The sequence below is a fragment of the Anabrus simplex genome, chromosome 7 (assembly GCF_040414725.1).
Source record: "Anabrus simplex isolate iqAnaSimp1 chromosome 7, ASM4041472v1, whole genome shotgun sequence".
Classification (NCBI taxonomy): Eukaryota; Metazoa; Arthropoda; class Insecta; order Orthoptera; family Tettigoniidae; genus Anabrus; species Anabrus simplex.
The window spans coordinates 220,430,675-220,449,195 of record NC_090271.1 but is presented as its reverse complement, the minus strand read 5'-3'; the positions used below and the strand labels follow the sequence as shown (position 1 = coordinate 220,449,195).

Genomic DNA, 18,521 nt, shown 5'->3' with positions numbered 1-18,521 from the left:
AGTAAACGTCTCATAACCAACTTAAGTATGTGACATGTTCTTCATAACATGTAAAATAAGTATAGCTTTGGAAATCTCTTTAACAGCGAAACACCGAGCTCGATAGCTGCAGTCGCTTAAGTGCGGCCAGTATCCAGTATTCGGGAGATAGTAGGTTCGAACCCCACTGTCGGCAGCCCTGAAGATGGTTTTCCGTGGTTTCCCATTTTCACTCCAGGCAAATGCTGGGGCTGTACCTTAATTAAGGCCACGGCCGCTTCCTTCCCACTCCTAGCCCTTCCCTGTCCCATCGTCGCCATAAGACCTATCTGTGTCGGTGCGACGTAAAGCATCTAGAAAAAAAAAAAAAAAGAACAAAACAGCGAAACAAGGGAAACTGTTTCCGAGATGTGCCATGCAACGTCGATGGATATGAAAATGCGCGGATTGCTCGTATGATCACAAAGTAACTATTTCTGTATGGATCGTTTTTATAATAAAGCTTTTTTGATAAAAGTCAAAACTTTTGTATTTCCTTGTAAACAAAATCTTATAATTTTGTTCCTACTGATGCTCAACGAATTTCTCCCTTTGTGTTGATGATGTCTACCACTATGAAGGGGACTTTTTAATACATGGAACATGCTTATATGCTGCGTGGCTTATTGGTTGATATGCGTGATATGGTCTGTTTGAAAGAAGCCTTGGTGTGTTTAATGAAAGCATTGACTGCTTAAAGCCCCTGGATTTCATTAGCTTAATGATAAAACTTCCCTAGCTAGCGTTTTGCTTTATGATGGAACCTGATCTTATTCTCTTCCCCTCGGTGTTTTTACGACGTACGTCCCCCTCTGCCCGCTTGCAGAACGACCGGCTTGGGGCTATGATTGGAGCAGTCAGTACGAGGAGGGCGGGACTCTATACTATTTGCGCCTTCTTAGGCTTCTGCTTTTACTGCAGAACTGGTGTGTTGCGTCATTTTAGTGCACTTTATGTGACGTCAAATGATTAGGTTTACCGTGACTCAGGTTTAATGGGAAGGGTAGATATTAGGGGAGAGTAGTGTTTGTCGTCCCTTAACTCCCTACCTCGGTTCTACTCCGATCCTCTCGTAGTACACTTATACTTGGCGGACTCTAGTACGGAATAATAATAATAATAATAATGTTATTTTCCTCCAACTATTTTCACGGTTTTTGGAGACGCCAGGGGCCGGAATTTTGTCCCTCAGGAATTCTTTTACGTGCCAATAAATCTACCGACACGAGGCTGACGTATTTGAGCACCTTCAAATATCACCGGACTGAGCCTGGATTGAACCTCTCAGGTTGTGGTCAGAAGGCCAGCGCCTCAGCCATCTGAGCCACTGAGCCCGGTAGTATTTTCCTTAATTTACGCTGTTCACTATGTTTCTTAAATGTCTAGTCTTCTTCTTCTTCCTGCCCCCCTCCCCGCCACCAGTTACTTGAGGTCGACACTTGTTGAGGATTCGACCCAGTTTTACTGTCGGATGCTCTTCCTGACACCAAACCTACGTGGTGGGTTGTATTTGCTATTACGTATTTCAGTGGTGATTAGCCTATACTGTTATGTGTTTTGTGTGTATTCAGAGTTGTGTATTAGGACGAACACCGACATTCAGTTCCCGAGACAGAGGAATTAACCATACTTGGTGAAAATCCCCGACCCGGCAGGGATTTGAATCTGGGATCCTCTTAAGCGAAAGCCGCAACGCTGATTATTCAGCCAGAGTTGGTTATCTAAGGTATGGACCAGACGAAACAAAACAATATCGTGGAATTAGAGATTGCCCATAGGATAAAATAACTGTTAAAAGAACACGGAGGTGAAGAAACTTTGAACAATCCGTGTTTATCGTACAAGTAACACTTCACAACTAATATACTGTATTTTACAAAATTCAGCAATCACTTGAAGCCCAGGCATATAGTGACTAAACCTAAAGATTACTTTAAAATGTATGTAGCAAGAATGACCCTCAAATGGGATCATGCCAGTTACTAGAGTGATATAACTTTGTTTAAAATATATTTTGCCAGTAAACTTATGTAGACACCCTGTCACATAGGCTTGATGGTCTTCAGGGAATGGTCAATGGGTAGGCTAAGTGAGTAAAAGTGAGAATAGGTCAGATCATAAATGTTTAAAAGAGCAAGTTTATAGTATTCACTGGCCAGTTATACATACTCTCATGACAGCTTACACTTCAATAACCAACGCATTGAAAAAGTCAAGAGCTCCAGATGTCTAGATGTTATAACCAATGAACAAGTTGATCCTAAAAACGAAGTGAAGCAAAGGATAGCAATGGCATGAAGTTGATTTGCGAAACCTTCTTTTGCAATGATCAGCTAAATAAATAATTTAAAAAAACATACAAAAGATGGTTATTTGTTATGCTATATCTGGCCAGTAAAAGAAATTTAAAAATCCAAAATCGTGTGGTTATTGCTAACCTGGTGCAGCCCTTATTAGGCAAACCTCCCGTCGAGGGTAGGAGGCATCTGCCGTGTGTAGGAAACTGCGCGTAATTGTGGTGGAGGACAGTGTTGTGTGTGTTGTATGAGTTGGGATGCTGAGGACAGCACAAATAAGTCCCCAAACCAAGGGAATTAACCATTTACGGCTAAAATCTCTGATACTGCCCGGAATCGAACCCGGGGCCCTCAGAAACTACCCCCAGGAAGAAATTCTACTGGCTGATAATCAACTCATGGAGAGGATGAAGACTTTCTCCGATGTACGTACAGTTAATCAGGACTGGGACCAATCAATCGAGATCAGGCTCAGAATTGAAAGAGCTAGAGAAGCCTTTGAAAATAACATCCATATCCTTGACTCAAAAAAAGAGGATCGAGAGACACTTCGTTTTCTCAACTCTCCTGTGTGGCGTTGAAACTTGCACGATGTCAAGTATTATGAACTCATGCCTTTGAGATGTAAATCACTTGGAGAAAATATCGAAGCTATTGGACAAACCATATCACTAACATTCTTCAAAGCATAGTTTATCCAACAGAGCTCATGAAAGCGTTTATTAGAATAATTCGGTCAAATAATGAGGAATGAGCAGCAGTATCAGGACATCGTATAATGGGAAGGAGATGGAAAAAGGTGACCACGCCGAAGAATCATTTCTACGCGAGAAACATACTGTATAATAGTGAATGCATTCCTGCACATAAGCTTGGCGTTCGGAAGGGCATCCGTCAGTAAAACAAGACTAAGTCTATCCAGTCGGCATAAGTTGCATATGCTCCGCCACGGTTTGGGAAAAGCTGTGGAGGAAGAATAAGGATGTATAAAACACGTCTATTTTACAACCATTGTTGTGCAGTGCGCGTAAGTATTTTGAACTAATCACACCCCCTCGTGCTAAACTATAGCACACCTACACAGGGTCACACTGGGTGGGTTCATGTTAGCTCTTGATGGGAAATAACGAAGCACTGTAGAAAAGAACGCCAGGTAATTCTACAGCGCCACAAGAAGTGGAGGCTTCCACAGGTATGACCCCTATAACATTATGAGAACCGTAACTAATATCGATCTCAGCTTCCTAGCCTTTCTGACAGACATAGTAATGAACTTGGTCGTTGATTACGAATATCACACGATCACAATGGGTAGAACTGTCTGTCAGAATGTCACTACAGAATAACTTTGCTATGCTATGAAATAAATTACATTATACAGTACTGTATAATCTTCCTCGAACATTTATAAATTGTAGGTATTCTTTACAGTTGTCATTCATTTAAAAATAAAAATCTGATATCATTACCTCCGGACAGTATGTAAGCCTGTACAGGGTGGTTGTAAATTAATATTTTTTATTTGCTATTCGTAGTAGAAAAGTAGACACTGTCGCATGACATGCTGCTTTGCGTGGGATTTTTTTACTAGTGGGTTTACGTCGCACCGACGCAGATAGGACTTATGGCGACGATGGGATAGGAAAGGCCTAGCAATGGGAAGGAAGCGGTTGTAGCCTTAATTAAGGTACAGCCCCAGCATTTGCTTGCTATGAAAGTGGGAAACCACGGAAAACCATCTTCAGGGTTACCAACAGTGGGGTTCGAACCCACTATCTCCCAGATGCAAGCTCACAGCTGCGCGCCCCTAACCGCACGGCCAACTTGCCCGGTAAATTAATATTAAGGTGGATCAATCAATCAATCAATCAATCAATCAATCAATCAATCAATCAATCAATCAATCAATCAATCAATCAATCAATCAATCAAAGTAATAATGTTATTGGCTTTACGTCTCACTAACTACTATTACGGTTTTCGGAGACGCCGAGGCGCCGGAATTTAGTCCCACAGGATTTCTTTTAGGTGCCAGTGAATTTTCCGACATGAGTCTGGCGTATTTGAGCACCTTCAAATACCACCGGATTGAGCCAGGATCGAACCTGCCAAGTTGGGATCAGAAGGCCAGCGTGTCAAACGTCTGTGCCACTCAGCCCGGCTAAAATATCAATCAATCAATCAATCAATCAATCAATCAATCAATCAATCAATCAATCAATCAATCAATCAATCAATCAATCTGTTCCGGGGGTACACCTTCTCCGGCCAGTTAAACTGCGCGCCTTCTATAAATCCATCTATGTAATCTATCTCGAACTGATGTATTACTAGATACTTTGATTTTCAACTGTTAGATGTCTCTACCATCGGTCTAAGTGTCCCCTCTGGCGGGATCAACATTATAATAATTTCGTATGGATATTTCTAGCCGAGTGCCGCCCTTGTAAGGCAGACCCTGCGATGAGGGTGGGCGGCATCTGCCATGTGTAGGTAACTGCGTGTTATTGTTGTGGAGGATAGTGTTATGTGTAGTGTGTGAGTTGCAGGGATGTTGGGGACAGCACAAACACCCAGCCCCCGGGTCATTGGAATTAACCAATGAAGGTTAAAATTCCTGACCCGGCCGGGAATCGAAACCGGGACGCTCTGAACCGAAGGTCAGTACGCTGACCATTCAGCCAACGAGTCGGACGGGATCAACATTCATTAATTCTTAATGAAAAATTGATTTTTACTATTGGCTAACCTTAGTTTTTGAAGATCGTTTTGTTCATGTATCAAAGTTGTTAACACTTCTGCCGATTCCTTCTCCAGTATCAATCAGCCTATCAGCATTTTGTAAATATTTTCTCTAGCCAGTTATAATCGGAGGTGTGTACAGGAATCCAGCCTATCAGTAAAGAGTCCTGGAATCTTACCCTCAAAAATACTATAAAAGCTGGGTGCTTTAGGGTCGTATTGTCTTCTCATTGCTCCAGTTAATTAAGTGCGGCTTGTTCTAACGGAGGCAGGGGCCACGGGCGGCATTCGGAAGGCCCAGTAAAGCAAGGTAATGGCAGAATTTTCTTCTTCAGATAGCTTGAGGGGAAGGTTCAACCTCTTTTATTCCATGTAAATTTCTACATCTGGTGGTTTAAATGTAGAATTTTCGGCCAGTCTGAGGATACTGCTCTATTCTCTACTGGGAAATATGTAATGTGAGGGAACAAAGAGTGATTACCCTCTGTTGATTCACATTCAACATGGTATGGGGTGACTGAAGTTTCTAAATCTCTAAAATTCTTAACACTCTTTTGGTATTTAATGTTTCTCATTTAGTCACCCCGGTGTAGAATAGGCTTAGCCTCTGTATCATTGGGCCATAAGCCCACTTAGTGTTTTAAGTATATCTAGAAGGAGTCCAGGTGTTTCGCCTCCTTGTATTTTGTTTATGGCCACAACCATCCTTTTCTTTTGTCATGAAGGCCATTTAGTATGGGCAAAAATGCCCCTGTAAATCTATTATGGTGTGTAGATTTGAGTCTGGTGCGAAGTCCCTTGAGGGACAGAAAGTTATAAACTGTTGAGCAATAGACAAGCCCACCTCGGGGCTACCTTGTGTAAATTCTTTAATTAAGAGCAACCTATAGGTTGGAAGTGCGCAATTAGAAACTGATGCCTCTGCGAGGCTGGACGATTATGTAGTTGGAGAGCGGACTCCCCTGTTGTGTGAAGGATAGGAGCAAATCGTGCTCTTGTACATTTTGTACCTGCCAAGAGCAATTCAGCTCTTTCCTGTGTAATTTATCATTTGTAATTACTCTCAAGTTTTGTACCTGATGTTTGGACTTCTAAGTCCACTGTATTGTTGAAGCTGACGAGCTCATTATAAGATTGTTATTATTCCCATCTTCTTTTATCAAATTTTAATTCAAAAAAGAAAGGGAAAGAAATAACATTTCAAAATTTAATTTAACTTTTGCTCTAGTTAATTTCTTGTCCACCCAATCACCCCAGGCGCTTCTTATACTTCTGTAAAGCACGGAAACCCCGTATCAAATCAATCAATCAATCAATCAATCAATCAATCAATCAATCAATCAATCAATCAATCAATCAATCAATCAATCAATCAATCAATCAGTCAGTCAGTCAGTCAGTCAGTCAGTCAGTCAGTCAGTCAGTCAGTCAGTCAGTCGATCGATCGATCACCACTGATCTGCAATTAGGGCAGTCGCCCAGGTGGCAGATTACCTGTTGTTGTTTACCTAGTTCTTTCTTAAATAATTGCAAAGAAATTTAATGAACATCTCCTGTGGTAAATTATTCCTATCCCTAACTCCCCTTCCTATAAATGAATATTTGCTCCAATTTGTCCTCTTGAATTCCAACGTTATCTTCATATTGCGATCTTTCCTACTTTAAAAAACATCGCTCACACTTATTCGTCTACTAATGTCATTCCCTGCCATCTCTCCACTGACAGTTCGACACATACCACTTAGTCGAGCAGCTCGTATCCTTTTTCTCAAGTCTTCCCAGCCTAAACTTTGCAACATTTTCGAAACGCTACATTTTTTATTGGAAATCACCCAGAACAAATCGAGCTGAGTTTCTTTTTTGGATTTTTTTCCATTTCTCGAATGAAGTTATGTTGGTGAGGGTCCTACTCACTGGAACCACACTCTAGGTGGAGTCTTACTAGAGACGTATATGCCCTGTCCTTACATCCTTACTACAACCCCTAAATAACCATGTGCAGAGATCTGTACCATTTATTTACTATCCCATTATTTGTTTGCTATTTAACAATCTTAATAGATAATATTTTAAATTGAATGTCACTAAAAACAAACATCACAGTTACGTTTTTAAACAAGAATAATAACCTGTTTGGCTCAACGATAGCAGCTCTAACAATTATTTTCATTGTTGAAGTAGCATTTCCTTCTAATGCTTGAAAGTTTCTCAGAAATGCACCTAGAGACTTGCGTGTTTTTCTAAAGCGCCATAAATTGCAAAAGAATGATCTAAAAATATCCCATTATTTATTTCATTTCCTAAAGAGTATTCATACTTAAAGAAGGTGGAGCTCGATAATGGAACATTCAAAGAGATTAGTCATAGAAAATACACTTCTGATGTTTTACCACAAAAACCAAGTCCATGGTATTCAGCAGAAGCAACCATTATCAAAACATTGAACCAGTAAGTCAGTTCACATACCTTGGGAGCACCATAACAGACAGTCCGAACCCTGAAAATGAGATCAGACACCGTGTTGAGATTTCCGGATCATCTTTCCTAACGTACGGGCTTCTACACCTGATATTACAAGGAAAGATAGGAGGCAAGCGAGAAGCTGCTAGACCACCGATGTCATGACTCCAAAACATCAAAGACTGGACTTATATCAACAAATCCGAACAACTCTTCAAGTTGGCTGAAGAAAGGAGTAATTTTTCCAGGGTGATTGCCAACGTCTGAGGAACCGGATATGGCACAAGAAGAAGTAGAAGAATTATATTGAGAACAGTTGTGCAAGGAGATTGCTATTTGGAATTAGAGACACTTTGATGAAAGTATACGTGGATTATTCCTAAAATATTTAAGATCCAGCATAATGTTCTAGAGAAAATTGTAATAGGTAGGTCTACAATCAGCATGCTTCACAAAGACTTCTTATACTGTCCGGCACTATGGCTTAGTGTTCACTGTCTTTGCCTTCGTTTCTCGAACTCCTGGTTTCGAATCCTGACCGAATCTAAATTAAATGGTTAATTCTCTTCGCTCGGGGACTGGGTGTTTGTACTGTTCCCAACATTCTTGCAACTCACTTTCCACCTAAAACACTATCCTCCACCACACTAACACACAGTATGCCATACACGGCGAATGCCACCCACCCGCGGGAGGGTCTGTCTTACAAGGGCTACATCAGGCTAACAATAACCACTCGAAATTATTTTAATTCAAACATTGGGTGTCCTTCCTTGTGACAGAACCTTCATCACTGAAGATGAATCAGTATCTCTCAAGTATCCTTGTTTCACACTTAGTCCCCTCCTTTTGTAAGTTAAAAATTCAGGATCTTTGTACACGAATTGATGTTTTTTGAATAAATATTATGCTTTTTTCATGGTAGAGAGACTGTAAAAGGCATTCCTAGATTCTTTCAAATTGATGTTGATAAGGCTTCTAATACGGAGGACAAATTTTAAGAGAGTAAATACTAATAACATGAGAGAGAGAAAGAGAGCGAGAGAGAGAGAGAGAGAGAGAGAGAGAGAGAGAGAGAGAGAGAGAGAGAGAGAGAACACTGAACACAAACCGCGATGAGTGGCTCAGACGATAGAACCGCTGGTCTTCTGAGCCTACGTTAGGGGTTTGATCCCGACTCATTCCGGGAGTATTTGAAGTTACTTAATTCGCCAATCTTGTGTCGGTAGAGAAAGAACTCCTGCGGGACAAAATTCCGTCACCTCACCGTCTCTGAAATCATAAACGTAGTTAGTGAGTAGTAAGGCCAATAATATATTTGTGTTGAACACGCATGTCAAAAATCATTTCTTAAAATCAAATAGAATCTTTGACCCACAGAAACTCTCTCTCATGAGAGGAACTAAGGTATAAATTGCCTTCAAGTGGGCAAAATACGCCATTCTAGTACCTTAACTTACAAATAAAATTATTCCTCTAAGAGAGGTTAATCACAGAGAGCATTCTGTACAATGACTGGCGGTGGTCTTTGAAATTAGCTGTTTGAATGGATACTTCCCACAATTGAAAGAAGTTCGCGATGTTGTAAAGGCTTAAATCTAATTTATGCTTGTTCTCTCGCTCTTTGAATTCATGTTTGACATTTAAAACTACCGTATAGTACCGCATGAAAGGTTTTGAAGCAAATTTATTAATTCCCTGGAAAGGGTACTCACACTCTCCTTGCTTCGCGCTCTTTTGTCTTCTGGATTGACAATTTCCTCTAAATTTCCTTTCTGTTATAAACTCTCTTTTCGACATAGTAAACCATTCCTTCCTCTCAGAACTAATTAGATGCAAATTAGAACACGTACTTATTAAAGTCTGCAATGTTCCTTGAAAGGCTGCACGCAGAGGATTTTAAAGTGTGCCTTCTTTGAGTGAGTCATATATTTAAAAAAATGGTTCTAGAGAACTCCAGAGTATGGAGGAGGAGAGTTTCATTCTGTTTGCCATACGGCTACGCAGAGAAATGTATTAATTCATATTTTAATGAAGCGGATTCATAAAATATACTTCATGTAGACTGGATTTGTAGGAAGAAAATAATTACGAAGTCTTCTGTTAATTTATGTTTTATTTATGCATATTTACTTTCTTCTTGTGCTCCCTTTCGGTTGTAACTTAGTGTATCACTAGATTATTGTATACTAGCTTTTTTCCGCGGTTTTGCACTCTTGGAAATTAATAATAATAATAATAATAATAACAATATCTAGGCCACGGCTGCTATCTTCCCATTCCTAGTCCTCTCCCATGTTATTAGTTTTTCGTCCCATTAACTATTTGATGCAGTGGAGCCGGATTTTTTTGCCTGCAGGATCGAGACTGCAAACTTGGACTCAGAAAAACAGCGCCTTAGAGGTCTGAGCCATTATATTTCAGCTTACAACTCTGAAAGGTTCTGTCATGTAAGGTTAGGTATTGATTGCATGAAAAACTAAATCACCGGGCTAGTTGGCCGTGCGGTTAGGGGCGCGCGGGTGTGAACTTGCATCCGGGAGATAGTGTGTTCGAATCCCACTGTCGGCAGCCCTGAAGATGGTTTTTCGTGGTTTCCCATTTTCACACCAGGCAAACGCTGGAGCTGTAGGCCTGGCCTACCTTACTTAAGGCCACGGTCGCTTCCTTCCAAGCCCTAGGCCTTTCCTATCCCATCGTCCTCATAAGACCTATCTGTGTTGGTGCGACGTAAAGCCACTAGCAGAGAAAAACTAAATCGGCTGGCCAGATGCAGGTCTTTTGATTTGACTCACGTAGGCGACCTGCGCGTCATGATGAGGATGAAATGTTGATGAAGACGACACATACACCCAGCCCCCTTGCCAGTGGAATTAAATGGTTAAAATTCCCAACCATGCCTGGAATCGAACCCGGGGCCCCTGTAACGAAAGGCCAGCACGCTATATGGTGAACTATACCAACGAATTTTCGTTGACATGTACTGCGGGTCAGTATTTCTCCCCTCAACATTGTTTGCAATCTGCTTCACGTCGCACCGACGCAGATAGATCTTATGACAGCGATGTGATAGGAAAGAACTAGAAGTGGGAAAGAAGCGACCGTGGCCTTAATTAAGGCACAGACCCGGCATTTGCCTGGTGTGAAATGGGAAACCACGGAAAACCATCATCAGGGCTGTCGACATTGGGGTTCGAACCCACTATCTGCAGAATACAAGGTGATAGCTACGTGACCCAAACCGCGCCGCCACTTGCTCAGTCCTCAACATTGTCACATAGCGGTATTTCGAGACGCGACAATGATATGCGGTGTAAGATACTTCGAATGGATTTGGATTCCACGCAGCGAGCAAAATGCAATAACCGGGTGAGTTGGCCGTGCGGTTTGGAGCACGCAGCTGTGAGCTTGCATCCGGGAGATAGTGGGTTCGAATCCCACTGTCGGCAGCCCTGAAGATGCTTTTCCGTGGTTTCCCATTTTCATACCAGGCAAATGCTGGGGCTGTACCTTAATTAAGGCCACGGCCGCTTCCTTCCCATTCCTAGGCCTTTCTCCCATCGTCGCCATAAGATCTATCCGTGTCGGTACGACGTAAAGCAAAGTAGCAAAATGCAAGAATGTACCAAAAAAAGTACTATTTTTCTTAGCAAGGAACCAATAGTAGATATGTGCGTGGTTCGGTGGCCAGCGAGTTAAGTCGTTGACTTTGTTCGCTTCTCTCTGGCCGAGAGGCCGTATTATCGAAGTTAGAAATGTTATTTCTCAGCTCCCCCCGAACAGATTCAATCTGCTATTACTTCTTCATTGATACAGTACTTTAGTCTCGTAGCACAAGCCAGAGCAAAATGTAGCTTCCACCGAAGTCTCGGTCTCATTTATCGCTGTTACAGAATGGAAAGTACTGAGGTATGTGCATTGCTGAGTAATGACATTAGAAGCACGACTATGTCTGGATGTTAAAAATATGTTACTCATAGTCACTTGTGCTGCAGTAGCACATTTTGACTCACTGAGGAAAGCAATGGGAAACTACCTTACTCCATATCTTGCATTGTGCGCCTAAATAACCACGTAACCTTCGGTGGTATTATTTGAAAATCCAACCAGTATCCGGGCTGAAGACTTGACACGCAGACTCAACATACTGAGATAAAACCAATTGCAGGGAAATTCTGGATATGAATACTTTAATAGTGACAAGTTTAATGAAAAGTCTGTATCTAGTTTTTTGCCATTATTCATTCAAACCTACTGACAAGCAGACACGGAGTATCTTTCAAAAACGATAGATACCTTCTCCGCACCGTGTATACTATCAACTTCTCAAAATTGCGACAAAAAACGAATGCACGGACAGACACTATTTTTGTATTTAGTGAGATAATGTAGTATGACGTTAAGTCGGCATTAAAGCCACTACCTCACTTGAATCGCATTGCCGCTAAATTGCTTGGAGAGTTAAGCATTCATCAAGTGATATAGTATTCTCTATATTGTTTGAGAGGCCAGCCCCGCGGTGTAGGGGTAACGTGCCTGCCTCTTATCAGGAGGCCCCGGGTCGATTCCCGGCCAGGTCAGGGATTTCTATCTGGATCTGAGGGGTGGTTCGAGGTCCACTCAGCCTACGTGATTACAATTAAGGAACTATCTGACGGTGAGATAGCGGCCCCGGCCTAGAAAGCCAAGAATAACGGGCGAGAGGATGCGTTGTGATGACCACATTACACCTCATAGTCTGCAGGCCTTCGGGCTGAGCAGCGGTCGCTTGGTAAGCCATAGCCCATCGGGGTTGTTGCGCTATGGGGTTTGGTTTGGTTATATTGTTTGAGAATGAAGTGAATGAAGATCATTTTTCGGGAGTATGTATACCTCTCCGGTGTCCAGGGCTCTAGTCACACGACCGAGCGTCTCGGGTTTGAATCCCGATGACTTCAGCAGTAAAGGCATCTAGTCAAGTTCTAAATTGAGCTTGTGAGCTCTGCCGACCCCTTTTAACCGCGGGAAGTTGGAAATTGAAGGGGGAAAGAATTATTGATAGTAGACTGCTCAAGGGAGTGTTAGATGACAAACTCTGTGGTAGGGGGGGGGGAGGGAGGGAGAGAGTGTAATAGCAAAGTGACATCGTCCCTTTGTTCGTATTATCATAGTAGAGCTCAAATCTCATGGCGAGGTAGCGAACTGCAATGTGCGTAACAACGACTACCGTGGCATTTAGTCAAATGATACTATGCCGAGTATTCAAGTGCATAGTTAGTTTAATTGAAAAAAAATCGCGTAAACAAACAACACAAAGGTAGCAGAGGTTTCAAAAAGAAATAATACAATTACTCAATAATGAGTCGCCAACGACCTTGTGGTCATTATTATCAACATATGCGGCCAACATCTCTGAAAAACCTCTGCAAGTTTGTTGGTAGATTTCACTTTTGTCCTGTAGAAATGAATGAGCTTAACCGTGACCTTCGACAGCTGTACTTTTCACATCTTCTGTTTCTGGACGTTTTTGGCTGGCATGCCGGAGATCAGGCCCGGCCTGGCGGCCCCAGTGTTCCTTGCAGGCCACCCGCTCAGCAAGCAAGTAAACAGCCCCTTGAGAGGGGGAGTGCTGAAAGGAATACTCAATGTAATGAAGATGCATAGCCAGCTGTCTTGACGGCTGCTCACTCGCTTCCTAACTCTCCTACAAGAAACAGAATACTCAGTTAAGACCCTTGATCCCCTGGTTACCACGCTGATTGATATATGACTACATCCATCGCGCCTAATTAAAATAACCTTGCACCAAAGCTCTCCTACATAATGCCTCAGGAGCAGAGATGTGATCGCCTAAAAAAAATTAAATTAAAATGTAATTATTTTTATCATCATCATCATCTGTTTACCCTCCAGGGTCGGCTTTTCCCTCGGACACAGCGAGGGATCCCACCTCTACCGCCTCAAGGGCAGTGTCCTGGAACTTCAGACTCTTGGTCGGGGATACAACTGGGGAGAATGACCAGTACCTCGCCCAGGCGGGCTCACCTGCTATGCTGAACAGGGGCCTTGTGGAAGGATGGGAAGATTGGAAGGGATAGGCAAGGAAGAGGGAAGGAAGCGGCCGTGGCCTTATGTTAGGTACCATCCCGGCATTCGCCTGGAGGAGAAGTGGGAAACCACGGAAAACCACTTCCAGGATGGCTGAGGTGGGAATCGAACCCACCTCTACTCAGTTGACCTCCCGAGGCTGAGTGGACCCCGTTCCAGCCCTCATACCACTTTTCAAATTTCGTGGCAGAGCCGGGAATTGAACCCGGGCCTCCGGGGGTGGCAGCTAATCACGCTAACCACTACACCACAGAGGCGGACAATTATTTTTAAACGTGGTTAATAGTCTTGTTCAAAATAGTGACTAAAAAGTCGGGGGCATAGATAGCGTAGTGATTTGACTGCTGGATTTCCACCCACAATCCCCAGGTTCGAATCCCGGTGGATGTCCGATTGGAAATTTCACATGAAAAATCATGTGATGTTAGCGACTGTAGAAATACCTGGCATTAGTGAATCAACTTTATTCCTTATTGTGGTGGCCGAACTGAGTGGCTCAGACGGCCTGTGGAGCTTTAGTTCATGAGCTCGACTCAGCCCCACGGCATTGAATGTGCTCAAATACGCCATTTACTGGCACGTAAGGGAACTCCTGTGGGACAAACTTTTGGCCCCTCGCGGTCTCCGAAAACCATTATTATTATTATTATTAGATTTTCTCAAAGGCAACTGCGGTTCGACTCTCGTCAGCGTTTGAAATGAAAGTTACATTCTTGTGGTTCGGATCCCACGAAAAGCAGTAGGTCGTGCGACTGTGTCTACTTTCCTTTTAGTACTTAATGCGCCAAACAAATGCCGTGTACAGTTTCGTTCATAGGGCACTCTTAAACTGACAAATACTTAAATCTACTACGGAGACACGAAATTAAACATATTTTGCTTCCACTTATGCCCTTTATTTAATTTTGGGTAGGATAGTTTAAAAACCGAATTGTCAGTGCTGACTATGCTAGAGTTCTAATTTTCAGTTCAGAGTCGAGCGTTAACGTTAATAAAGATGTCCAGTTGCATTATCGGTTAGTGACTGTGGAGTGCCAAATTAATATACTTATTAGCATTCCAACTGGTTTCCATGTTTGATCGAGATGTAACTCTATTGTAAATCAAACCTGTGAAGTGCTTTGTTGGTACTGCACTGTCTAAAGAGTAATGTATAGTGCTGTAGTAATGTAATAATCTTTGATGAACGCCAGATTAAAGTCTGTTGATAACATGATTTATTGGCCTAATTGCAAAGTAGCTAGGCCTATAAGTTACTATTAAGTTTCTGAAGTTTAATACAGTGTGCTTAACACAAGGAATGGAGGAGTCCGATAGGTGTTACTCGGTATTAGTCTTTGTAACATAACTTCATTTGATGTACCGTATATGCAGTTTCAACGCTAATGAGTTTGATAGCAGCAAAAGGTCTAAATGCTGTATATTGCTAACTTCGTACATATTCGTAACTTTCTCTAAAATTATTTCTTGTACAAAATAATATAATATGGTCAAAAAATTGAATAGGAAATAAAAATAGGAAATTAAATAAAGATCAGTCATGCAAATTCACAAAATAAAACGCCCATATTATTTATACACTGAATATACACTGACTGACAGAGCAAATGCAACACCAAGAAGGAGTGGTTCGAAAGGGATGAAAGTCGGTGAAAAAACAGAGACGGCACGGACGAATAATTGATGTTTATTTCAAACCGATATGCAGGTTACACAATGCGCACGGCATCGACTCAGTAGGATGTAGGACCACCGCGAGCGGCGATGCACGCAGAAACACGTCGAGGTACAGAGTCAATAAGAGTGCGGATGGTGTCCTGAGGGATGGTTCTCCATTCTCTGTCAACCATTTGCCACAGTTGGTCGTCCGTACGAGGCTGGGGCAGAGTTTGCAAACGGCGTCCAATGAGATCCCACACGTGTTCGATTGGTGAGAGATCCGGAGAGTACGCTGGCCACGGAAGCATCTGTACACCTCGTAGAGCCTGTTGGGAGATGCGAGCAGTGTGTGGGTGGGCATTATCCTGCTGAAACAGAGCATTGGGCAGCCCCTGAAGGTACGGGAGTGCCACCGGCCGCAGCACATGCTGCACGTAGCGGTGGGCATTTAACGTGCCTTGAATACGCACTAGAGGTGACGTGGAATCATACGCAATAGCGCCCCAAACCATGATGCCGCGTTGTCTAGCGGTAGGGCGCTCCACAGTTACTGCCGGATTTGACCTTTCTCCACGCCGACGCCACACTCGTCTGCGGTGACTATCACTGACAGAACAGAAGCGTGACTCATCGGAGAACACGACGTTCCGCCATTCCCTCATCCAAGTCGCTCTAGCCCGGCACCATGCCAGGCGTGCACGTCTATGCTGTGGAGTCAATGGTAGTCTTCTGAGCGGACGCCGGGAGTGCAGGCCTTCTTCAACCAATCGACGGGAAATTGTTCTGGTCGATATTGGAACAGCCAGGGTGTCTTGCACATGCTGAAGAATGGCGGTTGACGTGGCGTGTGGGGCTGCCACCGCTTGGCGGCGGATGCGCCGATCCTCGCGTGCTGACGTCACTCGGGCTGCGCCTGGACCCCTCGCACGTGCCACATGTCCCTGCGCCAACCATCTTCGCCACAGGCGCTGCACCGTGGACACATCCCTATGGGTATCGGCTGCGATTTGACGAAGCGACCAACCTGCCCTTCTCAGCCCGATCACCATACCCCTCGTAAAGTCGTCTGTCTGCTGGAAATGCCTCCGTTGACGGCGGCCTGGCATTCTTAGCTATACACGTGTCCTGTGGCACACGACAACACGTTCTACAATGACTGTCGGCTGAGAAATCACGGTACGAAGTGGGCCATTCGCCAACGCTGTGTCCCATTTATCGTTCGCTACGTGCGCAGCACAGCGGCGCATTTCACATCATGAGCATACCTCAGTGACGTCAGTCTACCCTGCAATTGGCATAAAGTTCTGACCACTCCTTCTTGGTGTTGCATTTGCTCTGTCAGTCAGTGTATTAATATGGCACTTTTCTGTACATTATTATTATTATTATTATTATTATTATTATTATTATTATTATTATTATTATTATTATTATTTTATCAATCGCCGTGAGGTGTAGCCTACTTATTATCGAAATAAGGCAATATAACAGATGAATCAGAAATAGCAATACTCACACATTACAGTGCCAACGGCCGTAGCCGTGTTGAAACACCGGTTTCCGTGAGATCTCTGAAGTTAAGCAACATTTGACGTGGTCAAGATTTGGATGGGTTGCCACGCGCTGTTGGTAAGGGAATGGAGGAGCGGACAGGAAGTGGCCACCCTACCGCACGTAAACTCCGGCTCAGGCACACCTCTGCGGAGGTTCGGACAGCATTAGAGTGTACATACAGGATGGTTGCACATTTATTCTTCCTGTTAAAACAATAAGCATCACCACCGCCATACTTATATTTACTCCAAATATTGTCAGTTGAAAAAAATGAAAATAACTTTTAAATATAGTGTTACATTTCAAAAGAAATATGTAATTTAGTTCCATTTTGACCAACCACCTCGGATATTAGCCACGTATCCTTCCACGAAGGCAGCATAGTTGGAGAATTCGTTACCACGCTCAGTGTTGCTTAACTTCTGAGATATCGCAGGGTACAATTTTCAATATGGCTGCACCATTGGCTACAAAGGGCACAACAGTTTATAACTCGAATATTTATGTAATGCATTGCAGTTTGCATGTATCAAATACTTAATTTATTGTTTCAGGATGTTGCACGGCACAGGATCAGTTTTTCTTCGCTCGCTATCCACAGGCTACCACAGTAGTGGAAGGCCAGAGCGTCACTCTTCATTGTGAGACGTCTCGGCGCTCTGGCCTTTCTTATTACTGGCAGATGGATGGGCAGGTGCTGCCCAACACGACGCGGCGTCATCAGCGGGGCAGCAACCTGCACATCACTCGTGTAGACCGTGAGCAAGACTCAGGGGAGTTCACGTGTATCGCCAGGAACGTGAGCACTGGCTTCTCTCTCACAAGCGTGGCTGCAGCGCTCGACATCCAGTGTAAGTACCACATTTTATTATTTTAATCTATGCTCCCGATATTTCTCCAATAATAGAATAATTCATTAAAAATACTTCATTTTGAAGCAAGCTAGTACATCTGAACCCTGGTAATCCGAACAGAATCCATGGCAGTGAAAATTATTTAAATCCCACTTGTAATGTAAAGAAAGTATTTCAGCATAATACTAGACCGAAAATAAATAAATAAATAAATAAATAAATAAATAAATAAATAAATAAATAAATAAATAAATAAATAAATAAATAAATAAATAAATAATCAAGCTAGCATTGAGCAGAATAGATCCCATATAATGCAGTATATTGTTAATTAAATTCCAATACACCGAGCGAGCGAGTTGGCCGTGTGGATAGGATCACGTAGTTGTGGGCTTGCATTCGGGAGATGGTGGATTTGAATCCCATCGTCGGAAGCTCTGAAGATGGCTTTCTGTGGATTCCCATTTTCACATCAGACAAGTGCTGGGGACTGTACCTTAATTAAGATCAATCTATCAATCAATTAATCAGTCAATCAATCAATGATCCGCTTTTAGGGCTGTCGCCCAGGTAGCAGATACTCTATCAATTGTCTTCCTACCTTTACATTCTCAAAGAACTTGGAAATTTATCGACCATTTCCTTTGATAATTTATTCCAATCTCTTACTTCTCGTCATATAAATGAAGTGAGTGTTGCACGGCACAGGACCAGTTTTTCTTCGCTCGCTATCCACAGGCTACCACAGTAGTAGAAGGCCAGAGCGTCACTCTTCATTGTGAGACGTCTCGGCGCTCTGGCCTTTCTTATTACTGGAATTCGTCTTATTGAATTCCAGCTTTATCTTCAT

General features: G+C 42.8%; 1 protein-coding gene across 1 annotated transcript in view; it reads left to right on the top strand.

The window, feature by feature from the left end:
* The first annotated feature begins 17,268 nt into the window (after nt 1-17,268).
* The window catches only part of otk (off-track), a 426,112-nt gene continuing 424,859 nt past the window's right edge, over nt 17,269-18,521 (top strand). Inside the window, exons 1-2 of the mRNA XM_068228745.1 lie at nt 17,269-17,293; nt 17,372-17,668. Coding sequence (XP_068084846.1) covers nt 17,269-17,293; nt 17,372-17,668 — 322 coding nt within the window. The remainder of the gene's footprint in view (nt 17,294-17,371; nt 17,669-18,521) is intronic.